Here is a 22,941-nt window from a genome sequence, read left to right as displayed (position 1 = left end):
AAAACATATACAAGATTATGTCATACTTTAGTATCCTTTCATGATACTTGCTAAGGTAAATGAGAGTTACTCATCTAAGTACTCACTAGCGTATCCAGTAATCATGATACATACAACTATGCATTAATCAAAAAAATGTGCTTTTTTCTGACAATTTTAGAATTAATGATTTGAATATTATTCTTCTTTAGAGTACTGTAACTAGTCTGCAGTAATCATATAATGTCCATTAATCTCTGGTAGTGTTCATATACTCACTTCCCATCCGACATCCTAATTGGGAATGCAAAGAAAAGAAGCATAAATTTTTTACAGTTAGACATGAAAAAATCCACCAAACCTTGCCATCAACAACAAGCATCGATGGTGTTAATGATTTATTTTAAATAAGCATGCCCTGTAACACATTTGTAGTGAGGTGCTTGATGTTACCCATGAATTCATTCCTGCACCAACAAAACCTTCGCCAACCAGCCTTTAAGCTATGTGTCGTTAGTATTGCTCTGGTCTGGAAGCACGGTCTGTATTCTCATTTCCAGTATTAAGGACTTGAGAAAACAATGGGATTCAGTTGGCATATATCTTTCTGGAGTTCACCACATCAGTGGTCTGCACATACAAAGTCGAACGATGCTGCAGATGGGTCTGCATGCAGCTCTTCTTTCTCAGTGCTACTTTGGGCAGAGTGGTTGGTTTTGAGACACTGGGCTCATAGGAGGCCAACGATTCATGCATATAATAAAAAAGAGAAGCCCTACTCCAAGGACTTGACACAGTCTAAGCAAGGTTTGTTACAAAAGCTTAGCTTGGAAGGGAAGTGTAAGGGAAGAAAAACTACATTTATAATTTTGCATCATGCGATCAAAACAACTTTAAAAGCAAGGTTGATCTTGGTTGCGTCCAACACTTATTGCATATCAAGCATATAAAAACCCAACGTCACCATGGTTTGAAGTGTGTTTACATGTGTGCACACATTACAATCTCACCCTCAAGGGAACGACTATGTTTTCTTGAAAGTTTATAGCTCACAATTACCAGAGTCCAATGACTTAGATTTTCCTAACTGATTTCCAGGAGGCCAGTTTTTCTGCTGCCTCCTCACAAGCCACAGTGTTCCAGCTCCCTCGTTAGACTGAAGACACATATATAAACAAATGTCTCCAAAGTTGTCCTGATTCCTTGGTGGAAGGGATGGGATGCTGAAAAATGGAATAATGAGAAATTTCACCAGCTGAATGGTTCACAATCGTCTGTGCCTTTCCGATGGCACAGCTCTTGCCTTTGACAGTTAAGTGGGAGGGTCAGGGCTCAAAAACCTCTGGCAGTGTGAATGATCTTTGCAAATGTTGCCGGGCCCTGCGCTGGGTAGCACAGCTTCAGATGCTGAATTTCCATGCTATCTTTGAGGAGCCTAAAGTGATATCCAGGCTCAAGGAGATAGGAAGGGACGTGAACCTTGTTCTGTCTGGGAAGACAAGAATGAACGGAGTATTATGGTCACATGTACATATTTATTTGTATTTGAAAATAAACATGTCTGCTGTTCCCTCTGCAAGACTTCCCGTATAAACCCAAGGATGTAGGCTTCAACCTGTAGAATTTGCTTCCTCCCCTGGCTCAAATGATGGAAATTCATCTTCTGTTTTGTTTCTTTTGCCTGAAAACTGAGCAGAACATGCAAGCCTTTGATCAAAACTGAATGCTAAAACCAATTCTGCTACTCCCCCCTTTGCATGGAATAGTGCTTACTCACAGAAATATTCCTTTTGAAGTTGCTTTGTAGATACCAGAGAAATACATAAGAGTCCGGAGGGCTAAGAGATACTGTACTTGTTGAGTAAAGGCCATATTCTGATGTCACCAGATACTGTATTTCTGAATAGTCTTTTATGCAGCGTTTTATTTCAGGGTTCTGTAAGACCTTCTTTTTTTCTTTTTCTTTTTTTTTTTTCTTTTTTTTCACGAGTTTATAAAGAGAATCTCAGGGATTCCAGAGGGATTTTTGAGAAGAGCAATTATGAGTCCTAAAAACACCAGTGGAAAGAAATACTGATTCACTAAACAATACAGTTAAAGACAGAAGACACACTAACTGTCTGCATTTTCCTCCTAATATTCATAGGACAAGAACGAGTATATCAATTCCAGAGTTTTTAAATAGCGACTTATTTAGATCACCAGAAAATGGCTCCATCCCACATAAGATGCAAAACCCCAGCGATCCACTATTAAATGAAACTGTTCCAGATAAACTGCAAGCCAACTGACCCTGGAAATTTAGTACCCAAGTTGCGTGACTCGAAAATCTGTTCAAAGCAAGGCATGGCTGCAGGCCTTGACTGTTGTACTTTAGTAACCATAGTAACATGGTCTCTGGAGACCTAATGCTAGTGAATTTTCCTTTATTTCAAGGAAGAGTAATAAGAGAAATGTGGCTTGGAACTTGTTCTCTTTTTTTTTTTTTTTTCCCCTCCCCTCCTTATTTTTACTATGCCATGACCTTGACCAAAATATCTTTGAAGTATTTGCTGGCTGATTTTCTGCAATGGGACCAGAAAAAATATCAGGATATATAAAGGATCTTGCCAAAGGAAGTCCTATCTTCCTCAAAATATTTGCCTTCATTCCCAAAGAAAATCTCTTGACTAATAATGTTTCTAAAACTTCTTAATGGAAGGAACCGATAACTTTCATCTCACAGCTACTGCCGGCACTAGAATAATGTCATACTTTCTTTGAACTGACAGATTAATTGTTTTTTGTTTCAGTAGCAGGTGCAGCTTTTCGTGAGTACATAATTGGATGTACATGTTTTTTCAAAAGAACACAGGCCCCTGTCTGGTGCCAAGCTCTTTTTTTTTTTTTTTCCCATTTGGGAAAAAAAAATCATTTTTTCTAAGTACAATGTAGAAAACTCAAGTAAGTGTTTTTAAAAAGCCAAATACAAATAAACAAATGTTCACAATACATACTTAAGTCTGTCTCACATGTTTCAGCTATTAGCCTGGATTAGAAATTCCATCTGTCATTGAATCCATATGGTTTACCAAATGGCAGCCTGCATCCATGTATTTTTTGCAGGTTTGAAGTTGGTTGTTTTTTGTTGCAAAAGTTTTAATGCCCACACTAATATCTGTGTGTGCGCACGCCCGTGTTTCTGTGTGTGCGCGTGTCCCTCTGTGCATGGGTAAGTGCATGCAAAATTGCTAAAAATTGTAGTAGGATGCGAGTGGACCTTCCTGACTAAAACACACCAGTTGTACACACAGCAAACAACGTTGTTATTGGGCCGTGGAGTTTGGTTATTTCCTTTAAATCCGAGAGCCCTATTTCAGGCTTTCCATTATTTCTACTGAAAGGAATAAAGTGAAATGAGGAGAGTGCCTTTACTGCTCTGTGCTGTCCCCTCTGTGTTTTGGGCAGACGCATGCTTACATTAGGGAGTATGAACTGCACGGCTTTGAGGCCGGTCCGTGTCCTCTTTACCTTTTCCTGCCCCCAGGTTATCGATAACCCAGGCAGGTGGCGGATGTGGTTCTGACACAGCACACCAGTGCAGCCTCCCCTTCACTGGGAGTGAGAGAAAGCTCTTGCTGAGAATTTTATTTCAGTAACCGATCATGTTTAAAATCATAAGTGGAGCCATATACTTCGTTGTCCTGTTAAATGTGAGACCTGGTAACTTTGAACAAAAAAGCTGGGAATAGTTTTTGTTTATTCTCCTGGACTGAAGCTGTCTCTCTCTTCCACTCACTCTAACAAATCATTAGGATTCTGGCCAGAATAATGGAAAATCTCTATGCAGTGTTACTGTAAAGGGCTTGAGTATGGAGTTGTGTATAATACCTGAGAGATTTATCTGAGAGGTCAGAAGAGGTCTTCTCCTACTAATTTGCAATCACTGCTACCCACCCAGACCTGTGCTAGCAAACACCCCCTTCATTTCCCCCAGCTGTGGAAAGTAGGTAAGAAAAGATTAAATCTCAGTCCAGCTCTGACTCTATTCACAGTCCTCTGTGCTACAGATGCCAGGTGTCACACTGAACTGCACTTCAGGATGATATTGAGAAAATAGAAGAATTTGCAGTCATGGGTAAGACTAACTGGTTATGAAGTTTTACTCCATGTCCATCTCTTTTTAGTGTGGTTGAAGCAGCAGGTTTCACAGCTCAAACGTGGTTTAGACACATGGAATTTGGGTTAATCCTCAATAGCTTCATGTGGCTCCATAGAAGTTGTTGCACCGAAGTGGGCTTTGCTTTTCCTGCCTGCAGGGCAGGGCATCTGATGTCTGCGTTTGGGGTCGTGGCGATGCTCAGTTAAGAGGTCTTAACTCAGGAGAGGACATCAGCATTTTGAGAACCAAACAAAACCATAACAGGGGAAGCTTGTAATTCTCTCAATTTGCATACCTCCCTCAAACCCATACTCATTTCTGGCTTGGCTTAAACACATGGCTCCTTGAACTTTTCCTCCACTTCTTTCCGCTTGCTCCCTCCCACCCTTTCTTAATACCTCCTCCAACTTCACAGATGTAGTTGCCAGTCCATTGATCTGAAACCTTAAAAATACACATGGTCCCATTTCCCCTTCTCATTTTTACCAACTGCTGCACCTAGTCCAGCCCAACGCTGGCTTTGTGAAAGACAAACTCATGTAAAGAAAAATCTTCCTACCTTCCACAGTGGGGGGCAAGTTTTATATCTTAAAGGTAGAGGCTGGTCTCTTAGGGCATGTGCCTGAGCCTAATGAGTATGTACGTATATGCTGGATGAAGGAGATTTATTTTTGAATAGGAGTGTTTATTTCTTGATTAATAAAAAAAAAAATCTGTGGCAGAGGCAGGTCCTCCCCCATCTATTTCCTACTGGGGCTGAAAAACTCCAGCTTGCCTGCAGGACAGCGGAAGGCACATTTTAAGGATGTTCAGCATGAGATTCTTTGATCATGATCATATTCAGATCTTGTGGTCATTTTTGAAGCATTCCCAGATAGGGCATGGTGCATTAATTTGCATAGGTTAAGAATATTTCTTTGATGCTTTTAATTTCTACCTGCCCCGGCTGGACTGGAGTTCTTTTTGGAATGTGCACAATAGCAGCCACAGACATCCTCATGAAGCAGCTCCCTTAAATGTCCTATGTTTATCTCTGTGGAAATTTTTGGTCTGTCCAAATTAAAAGGCCTGCCAGATGTTCAAAATGTAATAAAATTCCTAACATCGCATCACTGATGGTTTCAGTGCTGTGAAGATGAGTCCAGAGAGACAAGGTGCCAAAACCACTTTCTTCTTTCCACTTGACACTGGAAACAGATATGACAGATACCATCCATGGAGGCTCCTCTCAGCACAGTGAAACACAGAGATGTGAAGAGGTAAAAATCTTGCCACATCATCTTCTGGTTGGTGAGGTGCTGGGACAAAGTTGGACATTATTTAGAGGAGAAAATAGCACCAGTCCAGCAACTCCTCATGCTTGAAGAGCCAAGAGGGATAACTAGTGTTCAACACAAACCCAACTTGGCAGACATCATGCTTATTCTGGAAAGGATTTGTATCTATGGAGCGGACCTGGAGCTGGACATGGTTTGCCCTCGACTGTTCTTAGCGATGATTCTTGGTTAACATTGACTTAATTGAATCAGTTGCTGCTACAGCTGTTTCCAAACATAGATGAGCCATTGCAGTCTCTCCACTAGATTTCTCCAGTCACCATTTCCCAGGTTCTTCGAGGTGCCGAGCCCCTGGATATGTCTGGCCCCTTTGGGCCACATTTCCAAAGGTGCTCCACATTTATGACTGGGACCAAATCTCCTGAGGAGGTCTGTTTATTGTGCACTGAACTCTTGAAATTCTGCCCACCATTGTCACAGTGGGAACAGGCTTCGAGCAGTCTTGGAAATCTGGTCCTTATTTAGGAACCGAAAAGAGAACCAAGCTCACAGAAATATGTCACTGGATCCGGTTACCGAGCTATTGAAAATCCGCCCTCATTGTGCTTCAGGATTAAGTCAGGATTAACGGGCACGTCGCTACAACTGTAAATAAAAGAAAGGTGAAGCAAGGATAATAATAATATAGCAGTATTTCAGCAGTGGCTATTTGAATTGTAATCTCAAAAGACCTCAAAACCATCCCATGAAATGATCATCTAAACTTCCTTGGAATTCAAGCCTGCTGGAGTGAAAACATATTACTGAATCTTTATCAAGGGAAGGGAGGCAAAATCACTCAGTCTGCATGCAGCATGATGGATCTTAAAGTTTATGTCCTGTATTCCATCTAATCCTTACTTTCTTTTTTGGATTTCTCTGGTTGCTTTCCTTGCACCACTGAGTCTATGAGAATTAATTCAGCTTTTTTCTAGACTAAACATTAGTCTATATCAGTGAAATATTTATTGCCTACTTTTTATATTTATTGCATTTATGCAATTATGCTATGTATGAATTTTTATAGAAGCTTAAGAAAATAACCATACCTAAAAATACGTGTGCAATTTTAAAGTTATAGCTACAATAGCACATGTATCTCATTTTCTCGTTGGAGATTATTACATTATCTGTATGCATCAATGCATATAAATTCAAAGTAATTATTATGTGATGTAATGTTTCTAATTAAAAGCAACAAAAATGTAGTTTAATGACAAGAGATTAAGATTTTATTTATATGAATTAATGACATAAAAATTTAAAGTAGGTAATTTAAAGAAAAGGCCTTTCTGCAAAAATTTGATGTTCGACTTCTTTGCAGAGTGATTTTTTTAATATCCAAAGTATTCTTAAAATTACTACATTTTATACCTATTTTACTCTTTACTTTCTGATTATCTTTTTAATCATTTTGTTTTCCCTTCTATAGTCACTGAATGGGTTTGCGTTGGTGGTGAGTGCTGATGGAATGATATTTTATGCGTCATCGACGATTGTGGACTATCTAGGGTTTCATCAGGTAAATATATTGACAAATATTTAGAATGTTTACTGTTTCACCATCATTGTAGTGACCTTCTTCTAGTCACTCCTGATAACTGGTTTTGTAAAATGCATAAACCAGTGTTGCTTTGCCCTATCCTTCTACTACTTTTTAGACATACACTGTTACTGAAATTATTTTACTATGCTATTTCAGACTAATTTTCTTTCTTTTTTGGTGATCTGACAGGTGAAAATTAATTCCTTGTAACGTAACGTTGCTCCTTTTGTAAAGCTTTTATTTCATAATCTATTATAAAAATAAGATTTAGCAAAATGTTTTCTTTCAATTTCAATATAAAATAATGTTATTCTGGACTGGTTGTCTGTGTATAGTAAATATATTGTAAAGTAACAGAATATTAGAACCATGCAGTTAAAAATTACATTTGGAGGTCACCTAGTCCAACCTCCTGCTCAAAGCAGATCCAGCTCCTTGACTCATCTAGTCAAGTTCCGAGTTTCTGTGACCCCTCTGGAAGACCTGTTCCAGCGTTTAACCCTGACTGTAAATCTTTTTTCTCTTATATCAGGTCCCAGTCTCCCGTGTTGCAACTTGTGTCTGTTGCTTCTTGTCCTCCCACTATGTTCTTTTGAGAAGAGTTGGGCTTTGTCTTCTCTATACCCACTCGTTTGGTTGATGAAGACAGCAGTAAACAGAAGTTTGCAGTAAACAGCTGTTCCTGAAGTTTTCTCTTCTTATGGCTGAACAAACCCTGTTCTTTCCTCTCCTGATACGTCCTGTGCTCCAGCCCTCTTAAGTGTCTTGTTAGCACTCTCCTGGGCTGACTCTCATGTGCTAATATCTTTCTTTTCCCAGGGTACTCAAAATGAGAGAGAACTTTTGCCTTTGTTGAACTTCCGAGGTTCCTGTCAGCCCATTTTTACAGCCTGTCAAGATCTGAGTAGCCATCCTGCTCTCTCAGTTAGAACCCTCTGCAAACCTGCTGCGGGTGCACTCTATCCCATCATTCACTAATCCAGAAATTAAATAGGGTTGGCCCCAGCATCAATCCCTGGGAGATGTCACAGTCATTGGCTGCCAGTTGGAGTTTTTCATGATTCGCATTTGCACATGCACAAAACAATTAGGCATATAAAGACTCATCTTAGAATGTGAAAAACAGGGTTCTCTGAAATAACTTTCCTAAATCAATATTTGTTCTGAGGGTATCGTACACCGGTCATTATTTTAAGGAAAGTATCAACCTGAAGGTAAGTGTCTGTCCCACTGCACTTTCAAATTAAACATTTCTTGTTGTAATTGTTTCAGACTGATGTCATGCACCAAAACATCTACGATTACATTCACGTGGATGATCGCCAGGATTTCTGTAGACAACTGCACTGGGCCATGAATCCTCCCCAGATGTTGTCTGGACAGCAGCTACAGGCAGAAACAGGTGGGACTGTGTATGGGGATTGGAAACATGGGCACCACTGTGTAGAGGTAGAATTGCACTCCACCTACGCTCTTGTCTGATCCACGTCAAGTCAGATGCTTCACTGGAAAGCTGCAGAATGGCCATTTATAATGTTATTGTCCCACAGATGGTATTTCTTCCTGATCCTTGGCATTTATAAGGTAGTGAGTGCCACTGAGGCTACAAAGTTGATGTTTCCTTTCTTTTTCTCTGACTAACGTACTATGGATGTTCTTATCCATGCCGCATGAGCGGCAATCAGTGTTCATCCTACCAACCTTTTGTTCACATTGATCAGGGCATTAGTGTTCCTCTCTAATCCCACGCAAAACGTTTCTGTACAGTACCACAGTGGCAACATCACTTTCTGCCACTTGTTTTCCCATGCAAAAGCATGCAGACAGGAGTCTTCAGAAGAACGAGTGGGTTTAGCAATGCACTTTTTCCTCGGAGGCTGCGTTTCCCTGGGATGGGAGGTGGATACGTGTGCTCAAGGTTTCTCCTACATGAGGCTTTAAGCTGAAATCACAACTACAGACAATACAATGGGGTTGAAATTGTTAACTTCATAAAGAATTATTGATCCCAGGAAAATGTGTGCATTTCACCAGAAGGTGAGGAAGTGACTGAGGAAAGAAATTGAGGAAGCGCAGCCTCCAGATGAGTGGGGAGAAACTTGCACAAAATCCTTCAGCAGCCTTTTTGAAGTCCTCAGGAATGCAGTCATGAAACTTGGGTAGAATTTCTTGCAGCTTCTGTGTTTTGCAAGGGTGTTACAGGTACATGAAAAACTTTGCAAGATTTTTCTGGGAAGTACAGAGAAGACAAGCTAAAAAATGTGCATTAATATTTCAAACTATAAAAAGTTACAAATACTTGGAATTTTTATCCTAATATATACAGTAGAGAATTTCAGGTCCTGATTTCACACTTCTGCATAAGTACTTGTGCCTTTTGCGAAATAAGTATTTCAAAAGCTATACACTTGTAGTGCAAAACTGGAAAATGCTTCATTAAAAATGAAGGAGGCAACAGCTGGACATTAGCTGATCCGCCGCTGTTGATTTATTTTGGTTTTTTCTTGCATTAACATTTTTCCTTATTTTGATCCTTTTTCTAATGTATTTTCTGTGATCTCTCATTTCAAAACCAGCAACATCTGTTACCCTGCTTTGCATCGTTAAAATTCACAAAACCTCAGGAATAAAAATATCACATTTTATAAAGAAACTCACCTGAATCCTATTGTAGAACTTACTTTTTTTTCTTTTGGTAAGGCATGTGCAGATGTATCAATACATGAAACAATTTAATATTCCTCCTTCCATAAAGTAATTTTTAGCAATTTCCATAACAGCTTCTTCAATTTGCTACAGAACATTTTCATTCTTTCTTAGTGTGATCTGATCTATATTGCCTCCACTGTTGTTCCTAGGAGAAGAATATATTCTCAGTAAATTGTTTAAAGCACAAGAGAATGACAGTATGACAACAGATTATTCGTCCTTCTTAACTCGTTGTTTCATCTGTCGAGTTCGCTGCTTGTTGGACAGTACTTCTGGCTTCCTTGTAAGTATAATTTCACTTAGAGAGCTGTAGTCATGACATACTAGATTTTAATTACTCCATATGAATAATATTGGAGCATAAATATTGAACACAAATATTGTGGAGAGCCACAGACAGGTACACTTTTCATTTGCTGTGCACTAGCAAGAAACATCTAAAGACATTTATTAACACAAATAAACTGTGATGGGAGAAAAGAAGGTTGTAATGTTTAAAATTGAAAGAATCTACAAACCTTAATGCTTTAAGGTCTTTTGAACAATATCTGTCCTCTTTTATACTCGACCTAGCACACAGGCGGCAAGCCTGTTTCAACCATTAACATTTAAGCACAAAGTATTTGCTTTAAATAACAGGAATAATAATGATCCATTTTCCCCTTTTGTAAAGGGTCCTTTAATAATAAAAAACAGAATTAGAAAGTGTCTCACATGTTCCTCAAATATCCTTACTAGGAGTGGCTCATTTCTCAAAATCACTTCCCCACTTGCTTAGTGAAGCCGGGTGCTGTTTCTTCTTATAACAAAGCATGGCATGTGCAGAGAAAATGAAAGGATCTGCAGAGACAGGGAAACGCAACTTCTGTCCCAGATGTCCACTCGCTAGAAGACTGTGCATCTGAACAGACGTACCGCTTAGTCATTTCTGTGTCCCTGTTTTAATCTTGTAGCTCTGGAAAATGCCTAACTCAAATGGACTGATTTTGTGGCAGGCAATTTTTTCACTCAGAGGCAGCAGCTTGCGATTGATCTCCGCCTTCTGATTATACGGAGATTTGGGGCGGGCATAGATGGTTCCTTCCAAGCTGTGTACTTCGTATCTGGCTATCTTGGGCATATCTTTTCCCTTGGTGTCTGCCTGCGCAGCCCTTGGGTTGTGCCAGTCCATATACTTACCCGAGAAAGTGGTGGGCAAGAGGAAATTAGGAACCATCTCACTGAAGAGAACAGAGCATGGAAAAATAATAATTCCAGCTTCAGAGCGAGGCTCCAGAAAAAATAGCTGTTTGCACCACTGTACACTGCCTGACTTGCCAAACAGAACATAACGCAGAATTTTAAGTACAGAGGAGAGAAAAAAAACCAAAAAACATCCTGAAATGTCTCATTTTACTGTCCATAGTACCTTCACTCACCATGCCTCTGAATTGGCGGGGTTTAAATTGTATGATGATAATGAAATTCCTAGTTTTTCTCCATTTCAAAACTCTTTTGGTGTTAAACAACACGTTCCTAGGTTGTGTTTGCATTTTAAATGTTTAAACACTGAACTCTTAAGATAATTCTGTTGGTTTTTTGTATTATAGACAATGCAGTTCCAAGGCAAACTCAAATTTCTTTTTGGACAAAGGAAGAAGTCTTCATCAGGAACAGTAATGCCACCTCAGCTGTCCTTATTCTGCATAGTGGTACCACTTCTGCTCCCTTCTGTGACAGATATGAAGATGAAAAGCCTGCTTATGAAAACAAAACACAAAGTTGATGATGCAGCAGCAATGAATGCAAAGTATTTTTGAATTAATCTTTTAGCAGTTAGTAAAGTATACTGTGGGCTTTATGTTTATTAAGCATCTAAAAAGCAAAAGTTAGGCTAAATAACTCTCAGTTTTAAAACTGTTTCTTAAAAAAGTGAATAATTAGTCTGGATTTAACAATATAATGCATAATAAGTACAGTATAATATGTTGTACTTTATATATCATACATATTAAATATCATTATATATGTAATTCCATCTAGAACCTGGAAAGTCAGGACATCTTCCTAACCTTCAGAAGTTACCAACACAATAAGTCATTCTCCTAGTTGTAAAAGTGGAAAAGAAAAAGTGTTCTTACTGAGAGTTCTCCAGTTTCAGTACCTTCCGATAGCACCGTGGTTTGGACATGTGCATTTTGGTAGCAAACAAAGGAGAAGGAAAACTTTAGAAAGCTGAATGTGAGGGGGTGGGTGTTCACATAGAGTCAAACGAGGTGTATTTGGTGTATGTATTTTTCTTACAACAGAAGGATTATGAACACATAAGTCTACAATTGTACTAAATGGCCTGGGGCTGATCACTTGGTAGCAATCACAGAGGACCAGGACAGATTGTGTTCAGACTCATTTCCTTCCTAACACTTATTTTTGTTACTCTTCTATGATTGTATTTTAGTTGATGTTTGGGGCTAGGATTATGTTTTCCCTTATTTGGTTAAATATAACCTTGCAGCAATGAGGTCCATTGCTGTGAAGTAAAATACTCATCAGTGTGACTGACAGCATCATATTTTGTCTTTTAATTAGAATATGCTTGTGTATGTGTGGATTTACTATCCAGACATGTAATGTGGTTCTACCACATACATCCTTTTGACAAGAATTAAATTACTGGAAGGCTGATATAATGGACTATGCAGGCTTTTGGAACAGAGTTAGAAAGTCATTTCCACTTGCTAGTTTTTCAGTGGCCTGAGTGAAATTAATTGATGATCAGAATTCAGCTCCTAGAATAGAGGTGCTTTACGTAAGTTTTACGAACTGACTGGGCAGGGGCCAAGGATTTGACAAGAATGAAGTGGGCATTCAACTTCAGTGTTTCCTTTGGTTCAGACCTGAAGCAAGCTGTCCAGTGATGGCAGGCAAATTTATATAGTCATTCCTTTCCTGATGGTCTAAAAAAGGGAAAAAATTGTAGCGTGGCTTTATGGACTTTGCACCCTTTAAAAACCCTAATATACATTTTGAACTAAGGATTGGAAGGAATCCATTCAAATGCCATGATGATTATTGCTAATTGAAGTCATGCTAACTCTTAAGTGCCTTGCTGGTGGGTGTGATGTACATATCTTGAATGTACCTTGACTAGGCAGAGCCTCATTTTTCTCAGTTCAAGCTGAAACTTGTAATTACAGATATAGTAAATGATGAGCAGAATATTCCTAAACATAACTATTCCTCTCAATTGAATGCAAAATTCCAGTAATACACTGATTTCAGCAACCAAATGGTGCAGGAAACACGAGTAATTATTCCGTGTTGGTTACTATATATTTAAACTGTAAGTCTTTGCTAATGGTCAGCAGCTCAAGATCACACCTTTCAGAGTTTGTGATATTACTGTCATTCACTGACAAGGAATTTTCCACATTTTCTGTCCTCTACAGCTCCACTACCAAAGGTAATTCAGGTCTGTGTGAAGCAGCAGAATTATATGGAAGAAACAGTCATCATGAAGGTGCACCTTTCACCAATGTGTTACAGATTGCTGAAAACCAAATCAAAGGTGTGTCTGCTAAGCACTTCTGGATTACATAGAATTCATGGGGAAAGAAGCTTGCCTTTTCTTTTCCCCTGTTAGGATTTTGATTCCAATGCCCTCTTTTTATTTCTCTCTAAAACTGCTTCTGTAAAAAAAAGTGAAAAAAAAAATATTGTCCACCTCAAAAAGTAGCGCTGAATCAGTCTGCTATTTCGGAGTGGGCAGAAACACTGTGAAGTCAAGTTTACAGATATATGGACACTCTCAATAAATAGGAATACTCAACATCTGCTTTCCTAAAAATGGCAGCACTGAATTTAACAAGATTATCTGAAAATCTCAATAATAAATGACCATATCTATCCCTCTTTGAGGAAAACTGGATAATATGTTACAAATGCTACTTTTCCACAAAGATCAGAGAAGAGAGGAAAACTGGAATGTATTGTCTTTAAAACTCACAATTTACTTCCAGCTTTAACTCATGCTTTTCTGGTGTTTGGCTGTGGCAGTATTATGAGAGTCTATGATGTAGTTCAGATTTGACAATGGATACAATTTTGATGGTGAGACTTCCCCAGTGGGTAACTTCTACTTGAGTAGAGTTGTACTCAGCCTTCTGCCATACTTGCTGGAAACATTTAACTCCTGTAAAATCATTCCTCTGTCATAGCCGAATTTTTCATGAACATTTTCTTGTAGTTATAGTACTATTACTGAGAGAGAAAAATGATAATGAACTAATAATACTGAAAACTTGGTTACAGTTTAATTGTTTCTGACTCGTTAGGTTTTTTATATTTTATTTTTTTAATGTAGTTTGCCTAATTGTGTGACATATTTTAGCTAGTTCATTCCTGTGCTGATGATTCCAGGGCAGTAAACAAACCTGTGAACATTCACCCATAGTTTAGGTAAGAAAAAATATTAAATACTGCTTGTATTAAAATAGATTTTCTTTTAAATTTTATAGCAAAGAATAATGGAGAAAATGGCATTTCTCTAGTCAAAGTACAAACAAATGAAGATCACTGGGTCTGGGTTCAAGCTAACACTCAGCTTTTGTATCGAAGTGGTTGTTCAGAATATGTCCTTGCCCAACAGCAGATGTTGAAGTAAGTATATTTTCCAATACTAAAAAAATCTGTATTTCAGAAAAATGAATGTATACTTTATGTATGAGATCTTTAAAAGGACTGTAGTGACCGAAGAGGTGCATGAGAAAGATTTTGTTTACTTACTAAATGAAAATCCATTTTTGTTATGGATCATACGAAATGGCTGTTAGAATCCTAAACCGTATTTATTTCTTTTCTTCAGTCTTCCTTTTTCTGAAGTGGAGTGTACATATATATTAAAACAGAATACTTCAAAACTAAAGTGCTTTATTATTGATGTTTTGAATTCCTTGCACAAAACCTATTTGTGGGTTTTGCTTTATTTTGCAGCTGAAACTCTTTGCTGATTTAGTGTCTTTGTCCTACTGTGTTTTAACGTTTGATTATGCTTGCTAAGGTTTGTTTGTTTTTTTTCCTTTATGCATGACAGTTGAGCTCACGTTTTGAGTTGTGGATGTTCAACATAATCTGAACAGGGATGCTCATATTCAGTGTATGTTTGTGGATAGATACGTGTAGTTGGCTGTAGACTCAGCCTTGGAGTGGAAGCTAATCTCACACATTTGCATTCAGAGAGGATCTCTCCACCAAGTTTTACCCTTTCCTTCCAAATAGGCTTCTCTTCCCCCATGGGATGGTCTGTTCCAGTTCCTGTGAGCCTTGCTGAGGTGTCTCGTCAAGCCAGTCTGAGAGAAGGGATAAGAATGTGCAGAGGCCAGGGGGTGTACATAGCCACCATCTGGCCCAGTGCAAAAAATTTGGCTGTTCTTGCTGTTCTTTTCCTTTTGGATGCTTCGCAGGTGGAAGAAATAAATGTAAAAGTCTTTGAACTTCTAGAGTCGATATCCCTTGCAGGAAGTGTATCTCCCAGGATCCACGTGAATAGCAGAAAAGTTCCCACCGGAGGGTGGTGGAGCTGTACCTTTACCGGGATAGCACAAACATCTTTCCATGTGAGGGAATGAGCTCTTGTTAAGATGTAGTTTAAAAGAGGCTGTTTCTTGTATTCAAGTCTCTGCCTCTTCATTGTGGGTTTTTTTGGTATAATTAAGCATGCTCCCTGATGTTTATTTAGTTACATTTTTACCCTCTGAGTGGTTAAAATCCTTCCTGCGTGCTTAATAGTTCCTGTAGACTGAGGTGTTTTATAAGAGTTGACCTTGGAGATTGTGTTCAGTTTTGTCCCGCTGGTCTGCAAGAGCCTTCATCCTTACTACTACTATTTTTTTGGTTAAAATGTATGCTGTCTTCCTGGAAACATACATTCTTCTGGAGAATTTTCACTAGATAGTATTTCACTGTAAAATTCTTCATCTGGGGGTCTAAGCTTTTGTGACTACTGCACTGTGGTCAGTCCACTGCTTCCCAGTTAGACTGTTTCTCGAGACACTGGTTCTGCAGCAAACTTGTATCGTACCAATTGCATCTCAAGACTGTCAATAATAACAATACTTAAAGGACTGAAAATATTTAATACCTCATGGAAAAAAGAGAGAAATATTCTCCTGTCATGTTTATTACAGTGGGACATTCTCTCTTTGTAACAACATGGACTCCCTCTACTGGAAAATTCTATACTTGCACATTCAGTCCATACCCAGGATAAAAAGCTCTTAATAATGAGCTAAGAAAAAGCCCTCTAAACCTCTTACTAACTCGCCAGGTTTTCATGCTCAGTTTCTTATTGAAATGTCCACTTCTTGTTTGAAGAGGGGGAGAGTGGTTCGTAGCACTGTCTGAATCCTGCCTGGTTGGGAATCAGCATGTTAGTGAATTCCAGACAAATCCTGAACCGGAAGATTTGGACCCCAAGTTCTGAGAACTACCGCATCAGGTGTGGAAATGCTCAGGCAACTTTCACTGCCAGAGCTCTTCACTAATGTTGAATACTTCAGAAGGAGGTCATGGAAAATGAATTCACTGGCCATCTCAGAAAACAAAAGACAACATGAATTGTTAGACATGTAAAACAAAGCTAAGCCCAATATGAACATCTGCTACTATTCTGGACACTTAATTCAGGCATTTTATTTCCTCTGAGCTAACTCTGCATTCTCAAAATATGACTTCCATCATTGTCCCTCAAATCACTTCGATCAGGAAGTTGTTATGTGTCCAAGGAATTCCTTGTTAACAAAACACATCTAGTTTAAGATACTCTTTGCATTTTATCTCTAGATTTTACTGCACAAAATTATTATTGAGATATATTTTAAGGGAAGAACAAAAGTTTAAGGTAATTACCATACTGTACTACAAAATTTAATGTATTTGTGAACTGCGTGCCCAAAATGGAAAAATAAATGCATGTCAGAATTTAAATGAAACAGTGCCACAGAAACGTAGCTGTGCACTCACCTTGATGCCCAAATGCATGCACACTCTTTTTCTTCTCCTGAACAAAGGCGAGAGCTTGAGAGTCCCATATTAAGGACAAGGTATTCCTTGTAATGCATGTTGAGCCACTCCATTTGTATCCCAGAAAACATCCATTTAGAAACCTCTGATTGACTGATTTCTTTCTACTGTTGTTGAAAGGGAAGAAGATGAACAACTGAAGATACCAAGCGGTTTTGCCAGTTTGAAAGGAAACCTGGAGGGACTTTCCTATAGCGGTGCCATTGAAACTCTGGGCCAGTGGAAGCATCTTAACTGGACAGCAGTAAAAACCGAACAGGATAATGTAAAAGTGAAGTTTGAGCCTCATACAAACGGTGAGTGTTTTATGCAAGAGGAGCCTCTCAGTTCTAACACGTCAGTTTTAGGCGTTCCAAACAACTGCACTGCAAACAGTAGCTGGACTTTAAGAAACTCGAGCTCTTGTCCTATGAGCCAGCGAATGAACACATGTTCAAACAGGAGAGCTGGATCATTCTACAACAGAGACCAAAGTTTCTTAAATTTAGCATCAACTTGCCCTTCCCACTGGGCGAGCGCAGAAAACTGCCAGTCTTACTCGGGTGTACAACAGCGTTGTGCGGAGAGCTATGGGACAGACCATCTCAAACTGCAGAGACCGTTAATATCCTCAGAGTCTCTCTATGATGCAGCCTTTCCCTTGGAGATGCCTATCAAAACGGAATACGATTCCGATTCCGAAAACATTGCCGAGAAGTACCTGACGTCACAAAACCGAGCCTGGGGGGATGAGAATGGCTCAGTGAGAAGGCAGGTGTTTAGCTACCCCAATAGGGTGCACCTCAAAACAGAACCGGACTTCTGTGAGCCGGCCTCACCTTGCCAGAAGCCAAGGCACTGCCTTTACATGCCGCATAATTGGCAATGCATCATGGCAAATCATCCTAACAACCTAAACCTGAACAGATCATGCAAGGGTTCACGTAGCAAGGAGGTCGCTCCGTTTTGCCCTCAGAACTCTGCTGGGTGTTTGGAAAGCATGCCTGACCTGCCACACGCGGCCTGCTACGGCCACTTCTACAGCCCCAGCCCAGGGGAGGAGAAAGAGGAGAATAACGAGGTTTTTAAAATGCCGTGCGAATTTAAAACCCCCTGCTTTGTTCAAGCAATCAAACGTGAACCCCTGGATTCTCCACCGTTGTCCAACAGTGGACAGAACAGAGTACACGTGAGCTTCCCTGAAAATACATTAGCTGGTCCTGTGCCTCATAAAACCACTGAATGTACATTTTTACAATAGATTTTATAACATTTGGAATATTTATAATGTTAAAAGCAAGAAGTTGTAGATTCTCTTCCAGTTGGGTTAAATGAGTTACTAAAATTAAGAGCCAGTGGAAAGATTTTGAGTGTGCATGTGTGTGCATCTGTGTGTGAGAAAAACCAGACACAGACACACACCCTTCATCACCACCTCCCTCCACCAGCCCTTCTCTTTAGTGACCTTTGGAAAGACAAAGATAAAACCTCAGGCACAGAAAAACAATCATTACTCGCTGCACAGGTATACCTGCTAATTTCTCTTTATCATCTTTCCCCTCTTGTTTACATTCATTACCAAGGCCCAGCTATTTGTTTCCTGCCTTTGTTCTGCTTGTTTTTCTCACACTGATGTGATGCCCTGTGCAAATATAAGATGTTTATGGTCTTCAGTGTGGCCAGTTTACCTTAGGAGTTTTCCACTTTTATTGTTTTGCTACTGTTGTAAGAAGCATCAGCTATTCCTTTATCTCAAATTAATGGCAACAGGCAAGGGCTTCCCAACACAACTTCTTAATTTAAAAGGATAGCATTAATTAAACCAACTTACTTTCATAAAATGCATTAGAAATCGTTTCACTTCCTATTGAAGTTCTTCCCAAGTTTCCTTGAAAATACTAATGTTATAGTACACATATTTTTCCATTGTAAAGCTATCAGCCTTTCGCGTTGCTGCTTGAAAAACTGAACAATGGGATGTTATCCACTTCTATAAATGAACTACAAAGTGCTGTTAAATGTACATGAAAAGGAAATATTTCTCCAATTATGTTTCTTGCTGTTACTTGTAACATTAACAAAGGAAATGCACATTTGAATTTCGTGGGATCTCTTTGACTGCTATCAGTGTGTTAGACATCATCAGCTGACATCAAAACCAAATCCCACACTAAGATTAGATATGTTATTTTCAAAAGCATCCTAGTTTCATTCCAAAAGAAAAGCTTAATCTCACCAAGAGCTAACTGGAGGATGTATGCCTTTCAAAAGCACGTCGATGCTTTTGAAAACAGATTCATGTGCTTTCCTTTGAACCCAGACAGTAAGGTATTTCCACAAAAAAAAAAGTCTACAACTTCTGTTTTGGTTTCTGTCGTTGTTGTAGTTTGACTCCTGCACTAACTTTTGTTTTAAAATTGCACTATTTCAACTTTATATCAACTTTACCTATATAAAAAAAACATAATGTAAAAAAGCTTAGATGTACATGTGCTTCCTGAAAGAAGCCCTATAATGAATGTTTTTTTCTTCAAAATGTTATAAATAATTATAATTTCTTCATTTCTTTATCTAGTAGCCACTAAGGGCATGGCTTTACATGCCAACAAAGTGGCATAAACTTCTCCCAAATGCTATAAGTGTGAGGGACAAATGTAGTTTCCAGGTAGGGCAATGGTTCCGCACCCGGGAGGCTGCTGTTCTCCAAGACTGCCTGTTTTATCTGATGAGAATTACTGTCTGTACGTTAGAGCTGGCAGATGATAGGACAGACATTTGCTGCATGTCGGTTTTGTGCTTACCAGCCGTTGAATCTGAAGTGCTGCACTTTACGCTGAAACGTTGAAATACACATGTGTCTTTTGATGCTTGTCCTGCAGAAGGCGGTATTCCCAGCAGAAAGGCAAGAGCAGACAGCAGAGGGACTGTAGCTCCAGTTAAATCTGCTCCAGTCCAGCTGACCATCCCCAACCCATGAGAACATCTCCTTTTTTTGGGTCTGGAGTAAATCTATTGTAAACCCTGTTGGCTACGTGCTGTCTCTTATTTGAGACAGTCTTGCTAGCCTGACCTCAATGCTCTGACCAGTGGGTGCGATGCAGCGTCAGCCCCCTCGCAGCGGTGAGACCGTAATGGTGGAATCTACACCGCGCTCTGGTACGCCAACTGTTCACGTCACGTGAATTTAAGCCCAATCACAAAAATTCCTCTGGGCAAGCAAACTGGGTACTCGTGCAAAGTGAGACCGTCACGGATCAGTGGCGTTGCACCACCTCTGCCTCGCTGATCCACTGTCTACAAAACCAAGAGCAGCAGTTCGTTTTAGGCTCTCGCCGAGTTGCTCCCACAGACTTTTGCTGGGTGTGCAGGAGCGGCGCTGCTTATGTCCTGGTGCCAGACACTGCTGTGGCCATGGCTGTGCTACGAACTGTGTCATATTCTCCGGTCCCGCGCCTCGTGCAGCTGCCAGGCGGAAACGGGGTGATGTGGAGACAGGGTAGCGCGGGACTAGGTGGCTGGGGGCGAGTGGAGGACACACCAGCATGATTGCTGAAAAGCTGCTCATTTAATTGCACTCTTGGACTCACTGTCACACCCCTCTGAATGAGAGGCCTTGTTTCACACTACCTTGCACCTTCTCTCATTATTTACGTGGATGCAACATGACTGTAAAACACTATTATCTTCATCTGGACGTGCTGGTGTCATTTTGCACCATGGAAGTGGTTACACCAGGTGCAACTCTGTAGAGGGCAGTGCAACTGGAATGCCTTGTCTGTGCCTAGAAATGTTTCCTGGCATGACTACAGTGGGAGAATTACACCAGCCAGATTTCTCTCTTCCATGCAGAAGCAACTTTCACTAACAAAATTTCTCGACAGCTATCCCTATTACAGAATAAAGGCTATTCTGTTGACACGCCTCTAGCTATGCGAAGGTTTTCCTGGTTTATTTCAGTTGGGATGATTTTTCTCATGTTCCCAACAAACCCAGTCACATTTTACACATCTTAATTGATATTCTAGAGGTAGATGAAGCTTCTGCATGTAAGAGAATCTTATCTGATATGAGAGATGTAACAGTCGTCTTCTAGGAGGATGGATGAATGTGTGACTCAGAAGTGAGATGTCACCTTCTGACTCCCTGCTATATAAATGCAGTCAGATTTGCTTCCTTATCGTTCCGCAAAGTCTGAACTCAAGGAATACACACTGATCCCGCACATCATGTTTAATTTAGCCCACTTAATTTGTGGCTGAGTTGTTATTCCAGGTCTCACATGAAAAAATGTGGTATCAGTGGAAGTCTTCCTAGGAAGAGGAAGACAACTTTCAGGAAGTTATCACACATATGCAGCGGTCCTAAGAACTGTGCTTATAGAAGAGATCAGCAGCTTATCCTCTTTTTGGACAATCACTAACCACTGTGGGTAGTAAACAAAGAGCAGTTCCTTCTAAGTACTTGGTATATTGCACCATTTGGAAAGAGCAGAGGCAATAAACACTAAGCAAAAATATCTCGCTTTCTTCTTTTAAGGCACAGATATTCATTCATCCTCTCCCCGTGACATGTGCCCTGGATTAAGTCTGGACTGAAATCCGACATTGCATTGCACCCTGTTAATTTGCCACTGATTTAATCTTATAAAACCCTTTTGTATGCAGACATTACTGATCCCCTGACACAGATCAGTAAATAGAACAAATGGCAGAGCAATTGTTTTAAATAGTTACATTTTCTTCGTGGTTGTTGCTTTGGTATTATTTTAAAAACTAGCACTGATGAGTAGGGTTAAGATATTTCAATCACTGGGGCTTAACTTTTATCCTTAATGATCTGATATTTGTATCCCTCAAGTAACAACAATAACAAAATTCTTCTTGGAGAAGAAAGTCTAGTCAAATGCTTGCCCGAGATGAACTTGGAGCATTCAGGCTGAATGAAATTCCTTTCTTTTTCCAGTATGTGCCTGTAACACCTGACTGATGATAGCGTTCAGACTTTAGCTATACGCTCTCCAGAGGCTGAGACAGAATGAACTCATGAATTCTGCTGTTTGGGGAGGGTGGTTTTTGGTATGGCAGGCGAGCAGTTCTGAAAGCTCTGAGAATGTCTCCCTCTGAGATGTTACTCGGTCCACAGACAGAGACTCTTATTAATGCTAAAGCTGATTAAGGTCTTGTCTTTACTGAGAAGGTGGCTTGATTGTAGCCATCAGCAGACAGCTGCTGAGCACCATGCCAGCTGAAGTACACCATTGTAAGCCACTATTTTTACTGAAACCCAACCTGATTTGAGCTAGGGGTAAAGATGGACAGCAGAAAGTGTGGATTTTCCTGATGCTTCTAAGGTTTGCTGGGATGCAGTTACACCAGGGGCTGAAAATGGGACAGACCTCCACTGTAGATAACACTATCAATAATTTATATCTACTTTGGACTCCTTGGATAACAAAGTAGAGCTTAATTTTGAAAATCTGAAGTGAGGACAACAGTGTTCAAGGGGTAATATGGTGCAGTTGGTCCTCAGTTTGGAGATTTAAGTAGTGACATGAAAGATGAAGGGACTGTACCTAAATTTTCTATTGGAAAGACTGACTTCTTACTCCATGGGTGTAATACAGTAATGTGAAGTATATGGCTATATTTTAATTGCCTTTCATTAAAAAACAGTGATTATAATCTTAAAATCCTTAGAAGCGAGTCTCCTATGGATGGCATGGGGAGGTCTGACGTTTGTGCATCAGCCAGGTCAGTAAGACTTTAGCTGCTGCTCCTTTGATACGGTAATGAAATCGAAAGGGCATGTGCAATTCTTCCGGAAATTCCTGGTGCTTAAAATACTTAATTGGGCAGCAACAAGCCTGAGGCAAGGAATATTCTGTGGGATAAGATCAGCTTCTGTTGCCTAGAAGCTTTTCTTAACCCTTTGTATTGAAGCCATATTAGAACTTTAGTAGTACACCCTCACCCACTAGGTATTTCAGAAAAGCCATTATTTTGTCATAACAGTGTATGATGTTTTGATTGAAATAGTTAAAAGACACCATTTCCCTACCTAGGAATACATACATTGCCATAGGTAGTGGGAAAAATAAAGTACTTGTTTTCTTTCATCAGTGTCATGTAACTAAAACCCAAAACCTCAGAATGATGTTTTCTCTTGCCTTTCTGCTGCCTTCATCTCTTTCTCTCTACTATCTTAGTGTAGAG

General features: G+C 39.7%; 1 protein-coding gene across 1 annotated transcript in view; it reads left to right on the top strand.

The window, feature by feature from the left end:
- AHRR (aryl-hydrocarbon receptor repressor) overlaps nt 1-17,990 on the top strand; it is a 29,054-nt gene extending 11,064 nt beyond the window's left edge. The window contains exons 3-9 of the mRNA XM_010155822.1: nt 6,869-6,958; nt 8,255-8,384; nt 9,841-9,974; nt 11,281-11,480; nt 13,120-13,238; nt 14,188-14,329; nt 16,871-17,990. Coding sequence (XP_010154124.1) covers nt 6,869-6,958; nt 8,255-8,384; nt 9,841-9,974; nt 11,281-11,480; nt 13,120-13,238; nt 14,188-14,329; nt 16,871-17,990 — 1,935 coding nt within the window. The remainder of the gene's footprint in view (nt 1-6,868; nt 6,959-8,254; nt 8,385-9,840; nt 9,975-11,280; nt 11,481-13,119; nt 13,239-14,187; nt 14,330-16,870) is intronic.
- The last annotated feature ends 4,951 nt before the right edge of the window (nt 17,991-22,941 follow it).

This window comes from Eurypyga helias, unplaced genomic scaffold, assembly GCF_000690775.1.
Source record: "Eurypyga helias isolate BGI_N326 unplaced genomic scaffold, ASM69077v1 scaffold45430, whole genome shotgun sequence".
Classification (NCBI taxonomy): Eukaryota; Metazoa; Chordata; class Aves; order Eurypygiformes; family Eurypygidae; genus Eurypyga; species Eurypyga helias.
This window is presented reverse-complemented; position numbering and strand designations above follow the sequence as displayed.